Source organism: Megalobrama amblycephala, linkage group LG17 (assembly GCF_018812025.1).
Source record: "Megalobrama amblycephala isolate DHTTF-2021 linkage group LG17, ASM1881202v1, whole genome shotgun sequence".
Taxonomy (NCBI): domain Eukaryota; kingdom Metazoa; phylum Chordata; class Actinopteri; order Cypriniformes; family Xenocyprididae; genus Megalobrama; species Megalobrama amblycephala.
Genome location: NC_063060.1, coordinates 175,568 through 193,751, shown reverse-complemented (window position 1 = coordinate 193,751; position 18,184 = coordinate 175,568). Strand labels below are relative to the sequence as shown.

General features: G+C 44.2%; 1 protein-coding gene across 29 annotated transcripts in view; it reads right to left on the bottom strand.

Moving 5' to 3' along the window:
• Positions 1 to 18,184, bottom strand: part of ptprsb (protein tyrosine phosphatase receptor type Sb) — an 82,435-nt gene that overhangs the window by 2,710 nt on the left and 61,541 nt on the right. For 10 of the 29 annotated variants that reach the window (XM_048163535.1, XM_048163533.1, XM_048163541.1 and 7 more), the window contains 22 exons: positions 17,990 to 18,016; positions 17,310 to 17,427; positions 16,485 to 17,063; positions 15,777 to 15,871; positions 14,400 to 14,653; positions 13,396 to 13,483; positions 11,181 to 11,450; positions 10,948 to 11,105; positions 9,782 to 9,868; positions 8,558 to 8,569; positions 8,250 to 8,362; positions 7,446 to 7,543; positions 7,122 to 7,245; positions 6,818 to 6,993; positions 6,619 to 6,738; positions 6,344 to 6,498; positions 4,131 to 4,416; positions 3,488 to 3,666; positions 3,236 to 3,362; positions 2,922 to 3,047; positions 1,724 to 1,878; positions 1,456 to 1,591 (listed from right to left, as the gene is read on the bottom strand). In XM_048163535.1, coding sequence (XP_048019492.1) covers positions 1,456 to 1,591; positions 1,724 to 1,878; positions 2,922 to 3,047; positions 3,236 to 3,362; positions 3,488 to 3,666; positions 4,131 to 4,416; positions 6,344 to 6,498; positions 6,619 to 6,738; positions 6,818 to 6,993; positions 7,122 to 7,245; positions 7,446 to 7,543; positions 8,250 to 8,362; positions 8,558 to 8,569; positions 9,782 to 9,868; positions 10,948 to 11,105; positions 11,181 to 11,450; positions 13,396 to 13,483; positions 14,400 to 14,653; positions 15,777 to 15,871; positions 16,485 to 17,063; positions 17,310 to 17,427; positions 17,990 to 18,016 — 3,483 coding nt within the window. The remainder of the gene's footprint in view (positions 1 to 1,455; positions 1,592 to 1,723; positions 1,879 to 2,921; positions 3,048 to 3,235; positions 3,363 to 3,487; positions 3,667 to 4,130; positions 4,417 to 6,343; positions 6,499 to 6,618; positions 6,739 to 6,817; positions 6,994 to 7,121; positions 7,246 to 7,445; positions 7,544 to 8,249; positions 8,363 to 8,557; positions 8,570 to 9,781; positions 9,869 to 10,947; positions 11,106 to 11,180; positions 11,451 to 13,395; positions 13,484 to 14,399; positions 14,654 to 15,776; positions 15,872 to 16,484; positions 17,064 to 17,309; positions 17,428 to 17,989; positions 18,017 to 18,184) is intronic. The other 19 variants (XM_048163551.1, XM_048163553.1, XM_048163552.1 and 16 more) reach the window with 11 other exon arrangements.

Genomic DNA, 18,184 nt, shown 5'->3' with positions numbered 1-18,184 from the left:
AGGCAAATGCTATGTGGTTGCAAAGCAGTTACTAAGGTGTTCTGGATGGTTGCTTGGGTGTTAGGAGTGCCAGGCAGTTGCTAGGATGTTGTGGGTATTTGCTAGGGTGCACCTAGGCAGTTGCTAATGAGTCGTTGCAAGGGCAGTGCTATGGAAGTTGCTAGGCAGTTGCTAGGGTGTTGCCATGTGGTTGCTAGGCAGCTGCTAGGGTGTTGTGGGTGGTTGCTAGGCAAATGCTATGTGGTTGCAATGCAGTTACTAAGGTGTTCTGGATGGTTGCTAGGCAGTTGCTAGGGTGTTGCCATGTGGTTGCTAGGCAGCTGCTAGGGTGTTCTGTGTGGTTGGTAGGGTGTTGTGGGTTATTGCTAGGCAAATGCTATGTTGTTGCAATGCAGTTATTAAGGTGTTCTGGATGGTTGCTAGGGTGTTAGGAGTGCCAGGCAGTTGCTAGGGTGCACCTAGGCAGTTGCTAAGGTATTATGAGTCGTGGCTAGGGCGTTGCTATGTGGTTGCTAGGCAGTTGCTAGGGTGTTGCCATGTGGTTGCTAGGCAGCTGCTAGGGTGTTCTGAGTGGTTGGTAGGGTGTGGTGGGTTGTTGCTAGGCAGCTGCTAGGGTGTTCTGAGTGGTTGATAGGGTGTTGTGGATGGTTGGTAGGGTGTGGTGGGTTGTTGCTAGGCAAATACTATGTGGTTACTAAGGTGTTCTGGATGGTTGCTAGGCTGTTCTGAGTGATTGGTATGTAATTGCTACATGGTTGCCAACCAGTTACTAGGATGTTGTGGGTGCTCCTAGGGTGTTTTGTATATTTGCTAGAGTGTTATCGATGGTTGCTATGGCATTGCTAAGTGGTTACTAGACAGTTACTATGGTGATGTTCTGGGTGGTTGTAAGGGTGGTTGCATGGGTTTTCCTAGGCAGTTGCAAGGGTGTTCTCAATGGTTGATAGGGTGTTGCTAGGACATTGTTAAGTGGTTGCTAGGCAGTTTCTAGGGTATTCTGGGTGGCTGCTAGGCATTTGCTAGGGTGTTCTGTGTATTTGCTAGGGTGTTATCAGTGGTTGCTATGGCACTGCTATGTGGTTGCTAAACAGTTACTATGGTGATGCACTTACTAGTTACTATGGGGTGGTTGCAAGGGTGTTGCTAGGAATTTGTAAGGGTGTTTGTGGGTTGTTGCAAGGATTTTGCTAGGCAGTTGCAAGGGGGTTCGGAGTGGTTGCTAGATGGTTGCTAGGGCGTTGCCATGTATGTCTCTGTTTATCACTAGCACAGTCTAACATTTCATGGAATAAAATCTATGAAGAATCATAGTATTTGTGGTACTTTGGGTCTGAGGGAGGAAATATTTTCTACAGGATGTTGAACAGAAACTGTCCTGAGAACGAGCCGAGATCTTCTCCAGACTCACAGGTCGATGATGAACTGTTTGATGACTGTGACGTGTGTTTACTGTACCTCAGTCTGCACCATCGCCGGCCGTTGCGTGCGCAGCATTTTGACGGTCTGGAAGATGTCGACGGCGCCCTCGTAACGCATCCGCTCCAGCACGATACTGAGAGTGATGAACACACCTGTGCGTCCGACGCCCGCACTGACACAGAGAGAGAGACAAACACTGAGTGTGTGTGTGTGTGTGTGTGTGTGTGTTTACAGTGTGACCAGTGCAGATACATCAGTGATGGCTATCAGTCTAGTGTTAGTTGAGTCAGAGTGTCATCATCACCTGCAGTGCACTGTGATTGGTCCATCCTGACCGAACTGCTCCTTGGTTTTATGCACCTGTCCAATGAAATCAATGAAACCCTCCCCTGACTTTGGAACACCTTGTTCTGGCCAGTCGGTGAACTGGAACTGTCTGACAGTTCTGGACTGTCCATCCTATGGAGAAAAAGACAATGAGTTGGATCATCTGCAGATCTGAGCTGCTGTGAGAGTCCTGAGACACATGATGTCAGCGTCATGAATCTAATCACTCAATCTCTCTTCATGAGGATTCATGAGTGTCATGTGTTTCTAGGGCATTGCTAGGGTGTTCCAGGGCAGTTGCTAGAGTATTCTGGGTGGTTGCTAAGCAGTTGCTAGATTGGGTGTTCTGGGTGGTTGCTAGGGTGTTTCTATGTGGTTGCTAGGGTGTTGTGGGTGGCATTGCTGTGGTTGCTAGGGTACTGCTAGGTTGTACTGGGTGGCTGCTATGATGTTGCTAGGGTGTTCTAGGTGGTTGCTAGGCAGATGCTATGGTGTTCTGAGTGGCATTGGTATGTGGTTGCAAGGCAGTTACTATGGTGTTATGGGTGGTTGCTAGGGTGTTGCTATGTGGTTGCTAGGGTGTTGTGGGTGGCATTGCTGTGATTGCTAGGGTATTGCTAGGTTGTATTGGGTGGCTGCTATGGTGTTGCTAGGGAGTTCTAGGTGGTTGCTAGGCAGTTGCTATGGTGTTCTGTGTGGCATTGGTATGTGGTTGCAAGGCAGTTACTATGGTGTTATGGGTGGTTGCTAGGGTGTTGCTAGGTTGTACTGGGTGGTTTCTAGGGTGTTGCTATGCAGTTGCTAGGACATAGTTATGTAGTTGTGATGTCTCCCATGACATGGACTGTGCTAGACTGAGACTCACACTTATCACATATTATTTCCGTTTTGCTGGTTTTATTGCTTCTCTTGGTCTCCTCATTTGTAAGTCGCTTTGGATAAAAGTGTCTGATAAATTATTAAATGATTAAATTTCCCAGATGTATCAACAAACACTCAGATTTAACAACAAAAATCACCAGGAAGTAAGTTAGTCTTTCGGCACACAAAGTTAAATTCTCATTAAATTCAGTGTTCAATCCAGACTCGGTCGGCTCAGTTCTCCTCTGTGACGCTCTGGTGCTTCATATATGATCTGAATGATCGTACCGCGGTAAATGATGGCCTGTACTCACCCTGGCGTCAGTGACTTTGAACTCTCTCAGGATGTACTGCGGCATGTTGTATTCTGCCATGGGATCCACCACGAAGTACTGATATCGAGCCGAACGCTCCGCCGGCCAGTACTGATGACACTTCTCCTGTCGACACACAGATGTTACTGCAACTGCTCATTTCAACCAAAACTAGGATGAAAAATATTCATTGCCAACCTTTGTTTCCATGGCTAAGACGACAACTAAACTAAATCTCACACAAGACTAAGAGTAAGACTAGATTAAAAACAGCTGATGAAATGAGCACAGGTTGGAGTGTGTGAGCTTCTCACCCGTCCCATCTCGCGCAGTTTGGTCAGCATCACCACGATGGTGGAGTTGTGTTCCCACAGCATCCGCCAGAAGTCCTCAGTCGTCTCCGCCAGCGGCCCCTGCGTCGCAATATACGCCTTCTGCTGCCTGAAGACACAAGGACACTGCGTGACGCGACACACCTGCACAACTATCTGCTGTATGACACACATTCAGTCTGAAGCTGGAGTCCATCAAATCCGTTCATGTTTTGAACTGCAGGTAAAGTCTACCTGTATCCGTCGATGAAGCTGGCGTTGATATAGTCGGACCCTTCCAGGCCTCTGATTGGCTGCAGACACACGCGTGTGGTTTCGTACGGCATGATGTTCACCAGCCGGTTCTTGAACTTGTTGCAGGGCAGATTAGCGCTGACGAACCGGGAGGTGTGTGCTTTAGTGTTGGCCAGACGCTGACGGACACAAACACATCAGAATAAGGTGAAGGGGTCACGGCTGAGGTCACCACAGTGTAATGGGAACCGACACCCTAAAACTTTATGTTTGTAACATGAAAGTCACATTAAAACTGTCCTGGAAACACTTTAACAGGCCTTCATGGTTTACTTTAACTGCTTATAACCACTATTTATGTACTACGCAAACCTTCAAACTGATGTGCAGTAAAATATGAAAATTCATTATAAAAATATGATTTACATGTTCAAATTCTGGTGATCCAATCAGTGAAATAAACAAAACATTTTTATTTATTGTATGGAAATTATGCATCTACACTACTGGTCAAAGGTTTAAAATCATTCAGATGTATTAATGTTTTTAATGTAAATATCTTTTTGTTGTTTGCTGATCAATGAGGAGAAACATCAAGCTCAATATCACTTCTAGTGTGTGTCATTATTAGTCGATAATGAACCTTGAACTCCAGCTCCATTCCGCTCACGTGTTCTCCCGCCTCCACCTGCGACAGCGTCTGTATGTAGGAGTACAGGCTCCGCGCCGCCACCTCCGTGTTCCCGCAGGCCACGGCCTCCAGCAGCGCCTCGTGGATGAAGCCGTACTGATCCTCCGTCTGCACCATGTAGTTCCTCTGCGAGCGCATCAGGGTCACGTGACCGTACACGTCCACCGTCCGCTCGTGACGGATGCGCTCCAGCATGGCGTCGATCACTATGAAGCAGCCGGTGCGGCCCACGCCGGCGCTGAGACACACACACACGGAAAACACCACAGTATAATTCCCCCGATCTGTTTCTGGCTACTGATATCTGATTTACAGACGCATTCATCTGACACAGAAAAACACTGGGATTATACAGTTTAATAACTTCAATAATCCAGATTACAGAGGAACACGCATGATGCCGAACAATGCTGTAATCTGAGTGTGTGAAGATACTAAACTACTATGAAAGTGTGTGTGTGTGTGTGTGTGTGTGTCTGATAGTGATGCTTGGAATCAATTGAATCAATTGCAAAAACATCTTTATCCTTCAGAAACGTTTTGTCAGGATTGCAACCCGATCAAATGCATATACTTCATCTGCTTCTCTATTTCAGAAACTTCAGGTTCTTACTGTTTATGATATTAACATTTCTCAAACTTGTGTCTTTATTTATAAGATATATTCACATGCAGGTAACATTCCAGAGAAATTTAAGATGTATTTTAAAGTAAATTCACAGGTTCACTGTCACTTAACTCGTCAATGCTCAGATTTTCATCTTCCTAAAATTCTCACTGGTAGAGGTCAATATTCTATATGATTTAGGGGTATTAAATTATGGAATGGTTTATCTCATCTAGCAGAAAAATGTTCTTCTTTAAAATGTTACAAAGATGTATAAAGAATCATTTTATTGCTGCTTTGTAATTGTGCTTTTTTGTTTATTGATGTCTCATGCACTCTATATGGTTTGTTTTTGGAGTATATCATCATTATTATTATTATTATTATTATTATATATACATGCTGTAATTAACTTGTTGCAGTTATATACATTTATATATTTATAATTTAGCTTTTTTTTCTTTCTTTAAATTCCCATTTAGTTTTTTGTTGTTGTTTAAGTGGAGACTTTAAATAAGGCCTTTGGGTTTTTTGCCTCTCCCTGCACAGTATATGGATTGAACTTTTGTTTTTTATTGTATATATTTTATATTTGTGCAAATAAACTAAAACTTAAAACTGCTTTCAGAATGTCAAAATGATTCACTCTTTTGAATCTCTAAACGGCACACGCTGGCGACTCCTGCTGGTCAGAAAACTGCATGTAAAAACACCCTTTAAAAACAACTGCAGATGTTTTATTGAAAATGTAATTATTAAATGCAATTAACACATCATCCAATACCATTAAATATGAAGTGTCTGTATAATATGTGTTATTTTATTCAATTGTAGGGCTTGTTTTATTGAGAGTTTGATTAATCAGGCCTCTTCCTTTTATTATACAAATGTGTCGTTAAAAAATGTCTACAAATGTATAAAACTGATCTGAGATCAGGTAGAAACCATACAGACACTAGTTCATGTGTTCAGAGATCATTGCACACTCACGGGAACGTTTCTAAACCGTAATGACGTAACATTAGTTTGATACGAGCTTCAAATCACTGGTTGGAAACAAAAATTAAAGGGATAGTTCACCCAAAATGAAAATTATCCCATGATTTACTCACCCTCAAGCCATCCTGTGTGTATATGACTATCATCTTTCAGATGAACACAATCAGTTTTTGTAAGAAAAATATCCATATTTAAAACTTTATAGGATGAAAATCAAGGGATAATTTTCATTTTTGGAGGAACTATCCCTTTAACAAGCGTTTTGGAGCTTCACGAAGCAGTTTCCATCAGTAAAGTCTGAGCGCTTCAGGGTGGATTTGAGGACAGACTAGTTTAGTCTGCAGGACTGGAGAGGTGTCCTCAATAAATGAATAAACACAGCAACTCTCTTATATAACAAGCAGAACCGTCTTACTCTGCAGGCTGAAGCATTTGAGAGGGAATAAAACACACATTAGTGTTTACAGCGCATTTATCATCGGCCCCGGGGACGATCACGGATCGATGTAAAGATGCGGATGCTTTGCTTTGGAGCGGCAGTGAAGGCCTGAACACTGACCTGCAGTGGACGATGACGGGACCGGCGTCCGGCGGGTTGCACGCTTTGACCCTGCGGAGGAAGGCCAGGAATGGAGTGGGATATTCGGGAACGCCGTGGTCGGGCCAAGCCGTGAACTGGAACTGCCGGACCTCTCTCCTCTCGTTGGAGCCGCTCTGATGGGTGAAAACATCAGGATGTTACAGACGTCACTACATTTTTTCAGCAGGGTCAGAAAACGAAGCATGTTGGGCGGAGCTCACCGACGACAGGATAGAAATGTAAAGCCGTCTCACCTTATGCAGAGAGAAGGTTCGCACACAGAACGTGGCCAGTTCCATCGTGTCCAGCAGAGTGACCTGAACCGCCCCGTACGTGTCCGTGCCGCGACTGGGCCAGTACTGATCGCACTTGATCTAAACAAGAGGAAAGCGTGACATGAAGACCAGCTCGAGACTCTCAGCGCTCTGAGGTCGTGTTTAGAGTCTCTCTCACCCGGGATTTCTCCTCTAGTTTAGTCATCATGACCACTGAAGCGGCTCTCTGCTCCCACACCATCCGCCAGAAATCACCGAAGGTCTCCGGCAGCGGCCCCTGGGTGGCGATATACGCGTTCTGCTTCCTGTAACCATCGATGTAGTTCGCGTTGATGTAGTCACTACCCATAATGCCTAGGGAGAAAACAGGAAAACATCACAGCTGTGCCGAAAGACAGAAGTGTGTTTAGTGAGTTTATTGGCATATGAAGGAGAACACACAAAACACACTGAATTGATCGAATGAGGCTCAGAGGTCGTACCGTCTGCCAGCGCGAGAACGACACGCGTGTGGTCGTACGCGATCACGTTGGCGTAGCGGTTCTTCGGCTTGTTCACCTCCAGGTTTGAATGTTCCCATGTGAACTGCTGACCAGGATCAATCGACTGAGAGACAGAGAGAGAGAATGAGAGAATCCATCAATCCATCAATCAATCTATGCTGTTAGTGTTTGATGTCTGTTTTGTTCTTTTGCCGTTTCTCTCGCTCAGCATTAACAGCTTCCTCTCCTCGTTCGTCACACGGTCTGAAGAGCGGCGCGGCGGTGAAGGTCACTCTCTCCCTCCTGTCTCTCTGCGTTACTCACCTCGTACTCCTGCGACAGATGCAGGTTGTCGTTGGCCTTCAGGCGCTCCGTGTGTTCGGGCAGATCAGAGATGGGGATGGGCGGGTGACTCATCATACCTGCGGGAGCAAAGGTCACAGCGGTCGTCATGGAGATGACCTACAAACCATCACGACAGGCGCTCTCTGTGGTGTGTGTGTGTGTGTGAATCGCACATGACCGCCGTCACCGAGAGAGCTGAAACACCTAGTGAGTGTCACAACACCTCGTGTGCTGATGATGAAATCTGCCTTCTTCAGTCCCAGAATGCTCAGCTCAGGCTGTGATTATTAGAGTTCATTTGTTAATGTAAACTATGATGAAAAATGTCCGTTGACAAACTCTTTTTCCTTGACACAAAATGACACTGACATCATCAAACACTAAATGAGGCTGAATCAACATGCAATATCGTTAATAATAAATAAAGTTTAAAAGAATAATAAACCCATCTGACGCTACAGTAGCCACGCCCCAATATCTCGCTATAGGCTGAGCTGAAAGTGATTGACAGATCTGAGCGGCTCGATGTGAGGAGTGTGACGAATAAATCAGTCGAGCGTGAAGATGCTGCCTTAAAAGTGAGCTGCCTATGTAGACAGTAGACCACGAGACCGTCTGCACGTGTGTGTGTGTGTGTGTGTGTGTGTGTGTGTGTGTGTGTGTGTGTGTGCGTGCGTGCGTGCGTGTGTGTGTGTGTGTGTGTGTGTGTGTGTGTGTGTGTGTGTGTGTGCGTGTGTGTGTGTGTGTGTGCGTGTGTGTGCGTGTGTGTGTGAGTGCGCGTGCCTGGTGTCTGGAAGTTGATGCGTCTCATCTCCACGGGGTCGGTGGGATGGTGAGCCATCATCTCGGCATTGTTCAGCAAACATTTGGTTCCCGGCTCAGAGTCCTTGCGTTTGCTAATGAGTGAAAACACACACACACACACACACACACACACACAGAATGTGTGTTATTAACGAGACTCGACGGACAGAAATCAAATCAAAGCGCAGAACAACATAAATAAAGCAGGCTACAGGGATTGAAGGGTGTTCTGTCTCAAATAAGAGCTTTAATCTTCTCTCAGAGACGAGGGATCAGATCTCACTTACCTGTCGGGTTTACTGGAGTCCCATCAAACGCCACGTCACACACACACACACACACACACACACACACACACACACACAGAGAGAGAGAGAGAGAGAAATCAATATAGTGCATTTGTATGCCGCAGCTACATGACACCTCCTGCAGATAACGCTCTCCTTCATTGGGGACAGTTTAACTGCGGCCCCGCGGGACTAGATTGTTCCGGACTAAATGGAAGGGGGCAGGGATGGATCAGACCCAAGGGCGGATTTATCAGCCGGACCGGCCCGACGTTTCCGCTCGCTCCCCCCGCGGCGCCAGCAAGGTCACGCCAGCAATTTGGCAAACACGGATCCCTGCCACAGCTCCGAATGAGCTCACGCCGAGAAACATCACTCACATTTATTCACATCCAAACAAAGAATGAAACTGGGACACGACTGAACCGGCATAAACGGTGTGTGTGTGTGTGCCAGAAGACGGTGTCCCAGAATGCACCTGATGAAGAGCAGAGCTGGAATCTAGACAAAGACGAGGCTCAAATATAAGAGTTTTTATCTGCGTCACGTTTCAGTCAGTGTGACTCCAGAGTCTTCATCATCATCATCATCATCATCATCATCATCACTGACACGAGGAGAAACTCCTGCCTGAATGTCTGTGTTTCTCTTTTCTCAGAAGCAGAACTCATCATAGTTGGGAAAAATTATATATTGTTCAACAGAAAAATATATAATTTTTGTGTTCACATTTGCTCCAATAAAGAGTTTATATGAGGGAGCTGGTGAATTAGAAAGCAGTGTTAACTAGTTTACCGTAATTAAATGTTAAGGTAAGAAACACAAAGTATAGGCTTGTAAATGTAAAAATATAAAAAGCTTTGCCAGATTTATGATGGAAACATCGTCACGGTCTGTGAAAAGTAAATGTTCAACAATGATTAAAATTTAAAGTTGTTCATATTATTTAATGGACATGAACTAACAACGAACAGCTGTATTTTTATTAACTAATATTAACAAAGATGAATAAATACACAAATGTCCTGCTCAATATTAGTTAATGATAGTTAATGCATTAACTAACGGGACTTTATTGTAAAGCGTTTCCAATAATTCCAACCTCCGTATGTATGAAACCATTATAAACACCACATAAAAACATAATTAATTTTATATACACACATAACAAACATGACATCTAATGAATATTATAATAACATAACTATGAATGGTTCCTCTTGCCTGGTTTCATCCAGATCATTCTGCAGTTCATCTGATTGAATCTTCACCTCAGACTCTATTATCTTCCTGTCCAGAAATAGCTGCTTCCTACATATTTAATCACACGTTATTCTCTCTGTCCCCAAATCTGTCGTCATAGATACAGCGCTTCAGGATCCACTGCCGTACCGCTCACATCATCTCTGCTTCTCCTAACTAGTGCATCCATAGATCATATTTATGATGTTTATTTATGATTATAGTTATTTTACATATGCTGCATGTAAGCTGACCCAGTTTAAGTGTAGATCTACTGCAAAAACCTCTTAAATCAAGATACATTTACTGGAGAAGAGAAATGACTGAAGATATTAAGCCTTTTCTGAATAAATGTATTAAAATGAAGTGAGTCAGAAAAATAATCTTGTTTTCCCTTTGAATTGGCAGATATTTGTTCTTGTTTCAAACACAAACTCACTTCATTTTGACACATTTTCGTCTTAATATCTTCAGTTATTTCTCTTCTCCAGTAAATGTATCTTGATTTAAGAATATTTGTGCTGGAAAACGAGACAGAAACACTGTACATTTCATTATGTATATTTATGCATGTGTTTATATGAGTTTATATCCCTCTGCAGAATCTTTATCATTTTAAAACTTGCTTTATTGTTTATTGAGCCCTGCTCTAATAAAGCTGTGTATGATTTTATAGTAACACTTTACAATAAGGTCTAGTTTGTTAACATTAATTAATGCATTAACTAACATGAACTAACAATAAAAAATATATTTTCACAGCATTTATTAACCTGTTCATATCGATGTCAATTCACAGTGCAGTAACTAATGTTAAGAGATCTTAAAAATGTTTTAGTATATGGTGATTTTAACATTAACTAAAATTTACTAATAGAATTATTTTAGTTTGTTCTAATATAGTAACGTAGTATTTCTAGAAGACAAAATAATTAAATTTTTCTAAATGATCAAGATCTTGCAGGGGTGTAAACTTATGAACACAAGAGACAATCTGTCAAAACCGTGTTGCATGAAGAGACTCTCAATCACGGGTCACATGATCAATCAATCAATCAATCAATCAATCACACGGGTCACATGATCAATCAATCAATCAATCAATCAATCACACGGGTCACATGATAACAGGTTCAGTTCAGACTCACTTCTTGTAGAGCAGGATGGCGATGACGATGCAGATGATGAAGACCACGGCCAGGACGGGTCCCACCACCCAGATGAGGCCGTCGCCCGCGTCCAGAGGCTGCGGGTCCGAGTCGGGCGCGATCACGGGGTCGGTGTAAGGGCTGGCCACAAACATCTTCTGAACACACAAACACAAGAGCGTTACACCTGTACACACACACACACACACACACACACAGTCGGCACATCTTACCCCGGTGGTGGAGTTGAGCTCAGCCAGGATGAAGAAGACGTACTCCTGACCCGCCTCTAAGGCCCGGTTCTCGAAGCCGCCGTAGTCCTGCTGGTTGCCCAGCGTGAAGAAGGCGGGCAGGGTGGCGGGTGTGAAGCGGGCCGTGATGTAAGCTCTCCGCAGGTCCACCTGACGCTGCCGCGGGTCTCGCTGCTTCTGACTGATGTCCTTCAGCAGCTGCAACAACATCAGCACTGAATCCGTCAGAGAAAAAGCGTCTGATCCTCCTGTCTGATGAAAATAATCACGGCTTTTTTCTAACTGATTGACATTTTTGTATGTATTTAATTTCTAAGATCGTTTATATTCATAATCTTGTAGTGATGATGTCATTACCATGTGTGTTCTTTGATAATTAAAGGGTTAGTTCAGCCAAAAATGAACTTTCTGTCATTAATTACTCGCCCTCATGTCGTTCCACACCCGTAAGACCTTCGTTCATCTTCGGAACACAAATTAAGATATTTTTGATGAAATCCGATGGCCCAGTGAGGCCTGAGCAATGACATTTCCTCTCTCAAGATCCAGGCCATCACTATATAAGTCGTTATTTAGGTTTTTTTTGGCGCACCAAAAATATTCTCGTGGCTTTATAATATTAATATTGAACCACTGTACTCACATGAACTGATTTAAATATGTTTTTAGTACATTAATGGATCTTGAGAGAGGAAATGTCATTGCTCAGGCCTCACGGAGCCATCGGATTTCATCAAAAATATCTTAATTTGTGTTCTGAAGATGAACGAAGGTCTTACGGGTGTGGAACGACATGAGGGTGAGTAATTAATGACATTATTTTCATTTTTAGGTGAACTAACCCTTTAAGTTCATCTTCCATATGTCTGAAACCATAAAAAACCTACATATGAGACATTTAATAAATATTATAATGGTATTTAATATTTGCATACGAGCTTCACCCTGGTCATATATCATGATTATCTGCCGCTACAGTAGGTGTCATGTTGCATGAAATGAAATGCTGTAAGAAAAAGATCACATTGCACAAACAGTGAAAAAGGACTAAAGAAATAAACTTCTGGACCAGCAAGTTGAGGCTGATGTGCAAAAACATTGCGTTTTCCCTTTGTTTTCTCGTCGGCGTGCACCTGAATGCTTCGTTTACATGTTAAAAGTTTTCCTCTGAGAGACGATGAAGACTTCATACGGAAACACGTCACCTTTCTCAGCTCTTGTGAGTTTGCAGGTGTGTTATTGTGCCTAAATGATGTTCCTGTTTTCAGCCGTTTTCTCATGCTGTCCCGTCTCATGTGTGTTCACACCCTGCATTATGTCTGTTCACTGATCTGTTGAGAATCTCTGACCGCAAGCAAACGCTCACATTCACATTCACCTGCACGACCTCCGACAGGAGAAAGTCAAATCTCCGGAGTTTCATACAATATTCCAGCAGAACGAGCAGATCTGAGCGAATCACACACACACACACACACCAGTGAAAACAACAATAACAGCCAACACACACATCAAAACCTGTGTTAGAGGTTTGCTTGTGTCAGATCTCACACATAATAATAAACAGAAGAAGCTGTGTTTCCATCCACCTATTTTTATGCAAATGTGGGATATCGCATAAAAAGCTCTGGATGGAAATGCCAAGATGCGCATAAATTCAAAAAATGTCCATAAAAAAAATCTGTGCTCATATGAGGTTGATATTTGTTATCCGATAAGAAGACATGCGCATGAACTACACATTTACCAAATAAATCCTTCAAAATCTTACATGACTTTGCCTCATCAGAGGCTGTGATTGGATGACGGCACTAACCAGCGGACCAATCGCATCGCAGCATCTCAAATGTTGGTTTGGTGGTTCCGAGTCAAAGTCTGTCATCAGAATGATTTGGTTTAATTCCTCCAGAAGCGTCTCACGCGATTGTGTTCTCAAACACCTGATCACATGACAGCGTTTATTGTGTTTCGTCTGACGCTCTGAGACAAACTCATTTATGACGGAGGAGAAAAGAGCCCGATTGAAGAAACTTACATTTTTATTACTGATATTTTGCAGCAGTTTCCCATGAAGTGACGATTTTGTTCTCATGAACACGTGAGATGCAAACGCTGATGTTTTATGCCATATTCCAGTTTTAAATTCACAACTTTGGATGTAAATCTATAGCTAGTGAGACGGTGAGGGTCGCTCTACCTCCTCCAGGTCCATCTCGTCTGGGCTCTTCAGATGGCGAATCACTCCTCTGGCTCTCTTCAGAGGAACCACCACCACATAGATGTTCCTGCAGGTACAGAAGCAACATGTTAGATCTCCAGATCTCATTAACCACACGAGCCGCGCGCTAACGAACGCTAATGAACGTGACGCAGACGCCGCTCCACACGCACATTCGTTTCAGCTGTGACTGATGTTCCCCGACTGCGAATCAACATGAATTTAATGATTCTTTTGGCAATTTACAATAAGGTCCCATTAGTGAACATTAATTAATGCAATGACGAACATTAACTAACAGTGTTTATGTTTGTTAATGTTAGTTAATAAAAATATTAACAGATACGACTTTTTTTATCATGTAATGTGAAAACTAACATTAATTGTTGTTAGATGAAACCGTAAAGTACTTTGAAGGAAGCACAAATGTACTTCTGACTATATTATTATTTTATGTTTTCATACACTTCTATATTCTTCACTTGCAGCACAAGAGATCTTGGTTTTGTTTCAGATATGATAATGGCTCGTGGTTGAGAGCAGAGGAGTTTGGGAGTCATTTGCCAGCTGTTTTTGTGTGTAATCAGCGAGGAACGTCGTTTATTTATCATCTCGCACTCACAGATGAAGCAGCGTTTCTTTTGCTGCGGCGCTGCTGTTTTCTCTAACATGTATCTTCATGAAGAGCGAGAAACGGAAGCGCGCGCTGCGGAGAGATTTGTCTGAACGGCGAGCGCTGTAAAGTGTGTGCGCTGCAGTATTTCAGCGTTGCACTGGGAGCCGAAATGATTTTCTTCCTGAGCTCAGCAGCCAGACGCAGCCAGAAACACAAATTGACTGCGGGTTTGAATTATTCACAGTGCAGCAACTGGATGATTCCCGCACGTATGTGTGCGCACGTCATGCATGATTCATACGTCCTCTCCGTGTGCTGTAAACGCATGTGCACTCCAGCAGAGAGCGTCCGATCAGGCCGTTCGCACCTCACGTTGCTCCTGGTGTCCAGCGACGGCAGGATGATGGTGACCGTGGCTTCGGCCTCTCGCGTGTGGTCCACCTCGGGCCGGCGGATCAGGATGGGCGGCGAGGTCTTGGCGTGTATGCGGTGTCTGAGTCCGCCCATGTTCCCCTCGGGGCTGGTGATCTTGAAGTCGTAACTGGTGTCCGGCTGTAGGTTCGGAATAACCGCCTTCCTCAGACGAGCGTCCACCTCCATCTTCTGCCGGTTGTACTCCACCTGAGGACGAGAGCGAACGTTTCTAGCACGACATCAGAAACTCTCAGTGCAGAAGCCTGGTTTACTAACCCCGAATCAGATGTGCTGCAGTCAGGTTTAGTGAATCTAAAAACATCCCGCTGTGTTTGAGCTGGTCTTCACATGGGCTTTACAATCTAATCCAGAAACACAAGCTCTGTTCCAGCAGAAACTGCTCTTCCTCAGTGTTTCTGTCTCGTTTTCCAGCACAAACATCTAAACATTCTTAAATCAAGATACATTTACTGGAGAAGAGAAATGACTGAAGATATTAAGTCAAAAAGAACAAATATCTGCCTAAAGTGTCAGAAAAATAAACTTAATTCAAAGAGAAGACCAGATTATTTTTCTGGCAGATATTTGTTCTTGTTTTAAACACAAACTCATTTAAAGTCAAGTCAAATCTTCTTCATTTATACAGCGCTTTTCACAATACAGATTGTTTCACAGCAGCTTCACAGTGATAACAGGAAAATTAATTGATAGATTGTTTTGGCTTTACAGCAGCTCTAGGAAAATATTATCATCAAGCTAAAGTAGGTTTTTGATTGAATCACTTCAGTTTTAAAAATCATTAATTATTAACGCTTAAATGACACCTTTCCTACTGAAAACCGAAGACCTTTAATGTATTCTTGTCGTTCGTTTAGTGTTTGAGTGTGTATGTGCGCAGACGCTTGGTCTTTTTACAAAGTAGTCGTGTCAACAATTGACGTGTAGATAATGTGTTGTGTGTAAAGAGATGTGTTTTTAGTCTAGATTTAAACTGACAGAGTGTGTCTGCTTCCCGAACAACGCGAGGAAGATTGTTCCAAAGTTTAGGTGCTAAAAAGGAAAAGGATCTACTGCCTGCGGATGATTATTTTTATCTTTTTTTGTCTTAATATCTTCAGTCATTTCTCTTCTCCAGTAAATGTATCTTAAGAATGTTTAGATGTTTGTGCTGGAAAACAAGTTTTTGGAAGTTTATCTAGGCAACATTTTCAACTCGACATTCATCTAGTGTTGATGTTATTGTCAGAGATTCATCTCTGCATACGTTTCTTTCTTTTCACTTCCTAATATTCAATTAAAATAAATATCATAACACAGACACAGAACTCACAGTGAAGCGATAGGGGGCGCTGCTCTCTGGAAACTCCCACGTCAGCAACACACTCGTCTTAGTCGCCAGATTCACTGAGAAATTCCTCGGCACGTCTGTCCAAAAACACACACAGACACGTACAACACGTGAGACTCGCGTAATCAAAGAACTTCAACACACACACGGGACCAGGTGAGCCGGACCGTGAGGGAGCAGACGTGTGCGAGTCCGCCGCGTGCGCCGAGGCCTGTGCAGGGAATTGTGGGGGAGGAAGAAGGTGAGCGTATGGCGGTCACAGACGGACGGACACATATGCGGCAGTTCCAGGGAGAGCCGGCCCAGATTCACTCGCTGCTAATGAAGGTTATGTGGAAGGAAGGAAGTCGAGGTGAGACACAAACCGCAATTACACACAAACACACAAACATGTATTTTATTTGTGCCACACCGCAAACTGGACTGGGAAGTGTTGGGAAATGTAGACGTGGAGGGCAGTGAAGGAACTCATAATAGAGGACGAGGGAAAAGAAACCGTCTCCTGTCTTACTGTGATCCTGAGCGCTCGTCCTCCGAGATGGACTGTGACTGACACCTGTCACTTACCTCGAATCTCCGCCCCCCAGCGACTGGCCGAGTGTTACCTGTGCTCCGCCCACTGGTGATGGGTTGGGTGGGGTTAGTTGCGGGTGGTGTTGGGGTTCGTTCTGTGCCGCTCACCAGCCGTACCTGTGTCGAAGGCCGTCGTTCGGTACAGCACCTGTGGGCTATACGGGCCCGAGCCAGCGCCGTTGTGAGCCGACATTCTCACAGCGTACGCCCGGTCCGGGTTCAGCCCGTGAATGGTGTAGCTGGACACGTCCGCCGGTACCGTCAGCGTCCGCGGTTCAATGCCACCACCCGCTTCCTCGTACGCGAGCGTGTATCCCGTATAAACGCCGCTCGGAGGAAGCCAGGTGAACTGCAGCGAGCAGCAGGTGGCATTGACACGCTCCGACAGCTGCGGAAAACCTTTGGGAGGAAACTCGGGCACCGGAAGCTCCTCTTCAGCCTCTTCGCCGTATCCAGAGCGCCCTCTGGCGGCCAGGAGGAATGAGTAGACGCCACCAGGACGCAGGTCGCTCACGGTGTGCTGACGCTCTTCAGGTCTGACGTCCACAGAGAAAGACTGGGAGTCGTTCTTAAGGCCGTAGGTCAGACGAAAGCCCAGGATCTCTAGCAGAGGGCTGGAGGATTGTTGGGTGGTCCAGATCACAGCCGCAGACGTCTCATTAACCAGCTGAACGGACAGAACGGGACGAGCTGGTACTGGAGGAAACAAACACACGCAGACTCACAGTTGTCACACTGACTCAAGCACAAGCAATCAAGCAGTTGAGATTTCCTATTTACTATATATTGCTTTACATGAGTGTATGCAGATGAAGTCCAATTATTAATAAATCGCTGGGCGATAGTTTCACTGATATCTGTCACATAAACAGCACCTCAAACTAAACTAAAAGAGTCCGTCTGCCCCTGAACGTCTCAACACACACACACACACACACTCACGTGCGACGGGCGTCTGCACCAGATGAGCGACGCTCTGAGCTCCGTCACCCTTGACGGTGTACGCCGCCACACTGATGGAGTACAGCGTCTCAGGCTGCAGATCCTCGATGATCAGCTCCTGAACACACGAGGATTCAGTGTAAACATGATGCCAACAACATTCACCAATGATCTCTGACCCTGATTATATGTTACTGGTGTATGCATGCGTTCATTCATTCATTCATTCATTCATTCATTAATTCATGCATTTCTTCATTCATGCCTTCAATCTTTCATTTCTTCATGCATCCATTCATTCATTCATTCCATCATGCATTCCTTCAATCATTAACTCATTCCTTAATTAATTTATGCATTCATTCATTCCTTAATTAATTTATTCATACATTCATTAAATCATTCATGCATTCATTCATTCCTTCCATACTCTCCAGCAGTATTTTTCTATAATAAACTTCTCAGTTCATGGTCTGCATTCAAACGGCCCTATAAAAGTCCAGTATCCAGTATGAGAGGTTCACACACACACACACACACACACACACACACACACACACACACACACACTCATGCAGTGAAGCGGCTCAGATGCAGTGGCTCTGATGAATTTGGAATGTTTCTGTCTCAGCTGTGATTTCATGAGCTGCTCTGAGGCTGAAGCTGAAGCTCATACTCACATATTGTGCCGTCTCATCCACGTCCCTCTAACGGCAGGACGACACACACAGAGACGTGAGAGAACCGGTGAAGACCAGGCGGAGCGTAGGAGGAGAAGAGGAGGGTGAGATTCATTTAGTGAAAGAACAGAATGAACGGCAAAAGAAGAGATGAAGTGAGACGAACAGTGAGATTCATTCAGTTCGTTCATTCAG